This window comes from Eptatretus burgeri, chromosome 12, assembly GCF_056783735.1.
Source record: "Eptatretus burgeri isolate ZD-2024b chromosome 12, Ebu_testis_v1, whole genome shotgun sequence".
NCBI classification, from domain to species: Eukaryota; Metazoa; Chordata; class Myxini; order Myxiniformes; family Myxinidae; genus Eptatretus; species Eptatretus burgeri.
In genome coordinates, this window is record NC_140972.1 from 59614383 (window position 1) to 59617925 (window position 3543).

The following is a 3543-nucleotide window of genomic DNA, read 5'->3' on the forward strand; positions in this document are numbered from 1 at the left end:
CAATTTGTGAAAAAGTATCCAAATACATATTTGTAAGATGGCCAGATTCAGATTCCTGAGACATTTTTATCCTATAAACAACCCTCAAAAACCCTTTGGGAGATAAAATTCAAATAAAAGTATGTCAGCTCTTGCTTGGACTATGCTCGTCATGTCACGTCAACTTAATGCTCTTACTGGCAGGTGTGCTATTACCTGCACAATCCAATGTTTAGATGTGCCACCTGGTGGTAAGAAGAGTAGAAAAATTATATTCTGACAAGATGTACTTATATGGTTGGGGACAATGGTACAAGCCCCAGCATCCATTTAATTTTAAATTCAAGCTATAACATTCCAATTGACAATTGACGAGGACGACATTGAGCGAGCCTTTACAATGGCTGGAGTTTTACAAAAAGTTTTAGACATGGAGTATAACAAGCCAGAATGGTTGTTATAACTGTTGGTGAAGGAAGTACAAAATTCGAGTTCCATACAGCTTTTACTGGACATAAAAAAACACAAGAATCCACAAACAATACACTGGAATACAAGGTAAATGCTCACAAACAGGCCAATTGTGTGCAAAGTCCAAACTCACTTTTTGTTGCTTGGAGGTTTTGCCATTCTGCCTTGTAAGCATTCCCATTTTTGACTCAAAACATGCATTAAATTAGGCTGTGCAATTACAATAATGGCCCTTTAGGCCCAACCAAACGATTTTTCAATAATAACATTTTTTGCAGTCTATTTGACTGCAAATGTATACACCCAGGCAGAGAGGATAATCATTCAGAATAGCTCACTCAATGCCATCTGCTTCTCTCAAACTTTCATACATTGCTCTCAATATTGTCCACTGCAATCGCTAATATTCTTCAGCCACATCAGCCCGAGGCAGTGGCAACCCTCTCTCTTTCAATGCCTTCACCTTGGCCTTCTCGGCCTCCTGTTTCTCCTGTTGTTCTTCCCGCTGTGCAGCCAGGATTTCCTCAATGGACACCCGCTCCAAATGCGTCTCTGCCTCCTTCTCCACATCCTGCCAAAACATGAACCACCCATGCAGGTCCATGAAATTACACAAGTATGACAGACAACACTTGTACTGCACTAAAATTAAAAGGCAGTACAAATCAGCAAAGAACATTTGTGAAGACCAACATAATTCAAGATCATTGTTGAAGTGATAGGCAGTGATTACAAAACAATTGCCTCGATACTTCCAAACAAAAATGGACCAAATAACAGACACTATATGATGGCAGTATGTTGAATCAATGACTACCTCGACGGAGGGGAGGAAATAAAGGCAGGTTGCATGTTAATATCTCTGGTGTGAGTAAAAGCCAAGTCTTGAAATGAAAGCCCTTCCAAAGATGTCACAGGAGAACGTAAAACAGCTGTTGTTATGTCCTGGGCGTTGCTTTACTGATATCAGTCTTCTTGGCCTTGCCCACTGGACTCCATGCCTTTTCCTAATAGCTACTCTCCACAATGAACAACACTTTTCAGGGTACCCCACCAAGAGGTTGATAATTTTCAGGTGTGGTTTAATGAAATCTTCATTCTGCAGTTTCTGACTGAGGTCGCCAGGCCGAGGCCTCTGGGTTTGAGGTGACGCTTGGGTGAAGGACTATGTCCAATGGAGAACGGGGAGTGCTTGTCACACTCCACGTTTTCATTTCCCCAGCGATCTCATCACAAATGTGGTTATCATTGGTTAGATATTTATCGTTATGCCGTCTTGATGAGGGAAAATAAGCCCGGAATCCAGATAGGTGGCTCCGTTTGATGTTTAACTGATGTTGACCATGTAATGTTTGTCGGTTTGACAATCGCTGGGCTGGAGGTGACACTTTGGTGTTGGACTATGTCCACACACTCCACATGTTTTGATAATATATATATATATATATATATATATATATATATATATATATATATATATATATATATATTGTTGCGGATTCGCGCCCGCCGGCGTGCGAACGGCCACGTAACTCGAATCGCGGCACGTCGCCCACCGGACGGACAATCCCGTCGTGACCCTCTCGGACTAACGCCGGGAACTAGTCACGGGTGGGCCTTTCGGCCTCACCACGATCGTGCCAATCGGCCCCCCGCGTGGGATAGGGTTGCTCGCCAAATTCGACCTACCTAAGTACCCACACGGAGGGTAGACCGGGCGATCGCACCTCGCCGCAGGTCGACTCCGAACATGGGCCACTTTAAGCGACCCGTTCCGTACTATCGGGATAACCGAGCGGTGTTATCATCAACCTGGACGGTTCGATTAATTATCGGGCGTTTTAGCCCACGACCAACCCTTTACGTGAAGTAAGATGGAGATTCAATAAAGGAAAAGACGAAGCGAAACGGGAAAAACAGTTCAACATAAAGCACATTTATTTCGCGATGGCACACGGATAGCACACATATACAATTATACACCAAAAGCAAATGTAAAAGACGAAACACACAATAATGCACAAAAAGCAAATGTAAAAGCAAAACACACAATGCAGATCTACCACCGACTACCGAGCACACGGCAACACTTATACAGTTTTACTTCACAGACGGCGCCGACAACACATATACTCAAAGCAAAAGAAAAAGATACCACCCTCCACGATGAGGGGGCAGACGGGCCTGGGGCCGAGACCGCGTCGAGCCTACCCGTCTGGTGATGACCCGCAAAATGGCGGTGGCGCCCCGACTCCGCGGGCCTCGCTGGGACTGCCTGGTATGGGGTGGGAACAGGGCCCCCTTCTCGCACTATCTCAGCGCGGGGGGAAACAGGAGGGGGTTGTTGATGCTCGGGGGGGGGATGAGGATATCTCGCTGGCTCGGGTCCCGCAACGAGCGTCTCCACCGCGACCTCGGTCGTGTTACCGGCCTCCCCTCTCCGCAGCTCCCCGACTCTGACACGAGCGCCCCCCTCGACTGCCTTCGCCGCCGCCACCTCTCCAACTCTCCCACTCTCCACAGCTCCGTCCAACTGCTTTCTCCGACTCTTCTCTTGACTGGCTCTTCCCAACTCAACTCAACTCGACTCGTTCCAACTCCACTTGACTGACTCCTACTACTTCTTCCCAACTCAACTCCTTCCAACTCTTCCCAACTCAACTTGACTCGACTCGTTCCAACTCCACTTGACTCGACTCGTTCCAACTCCACTTGACTGACTCCTACTACTTCTTCCCAACTCAACTGCCTTTTTGGCGAGCGAACGCGGCCCTTTATAGCCCCCGTGGCTTCGCTCCTTCACCTTCGACCCTTTACCTCTGGCTGGCTCCCCATTGGACAGAAGAAAAGTGGGCGTGAATGCTTTTTGATCCATGAATCTGCATATAGCGATATTGCTCCGACGCACCTGGAGGCGGGGCCAAATCGCCCCATGCTCGCTGATAGGACGGAACAGAAGTGGGCGTGAGTCGTTTTTGATCCGATTTCTTCGGAAAGGCTGGTGTTTCTGCACACGCTGCTCGGTGCGCGCCCTGCACGAGTCCAGTATCGGTGCCCACAAGCGGCGCGGGAATGACGGTGATGCGATGGTTG

At 47.6% G+C, this 3543-nt stretch overlaps 1 protein-coding gene across 1 annotated transcript in view; it reads right to left on the bottom strand.

Moving 5' to 3' along the window:
• Positions 1-465: 465 nt before the first annotated feature.
• Positions 466-3543, bottom strand: part of LSM1 (LSM1 homolog, mRNA degradation associated) — a 49879-nt gene continuing 46801 nt past the window's right edge. Inside the window, exon 4 of the mRNA XM_085848157.1 lies at positions 466-1021. Within this exon, the coding sequence (XP_085704283.1) occupies positions 851-1021 (171 nt within the window). The 3' untranslated portion in view covers positions 466-850. The remainder of the gene's footprint in view (positions 1022-3543) is intronic.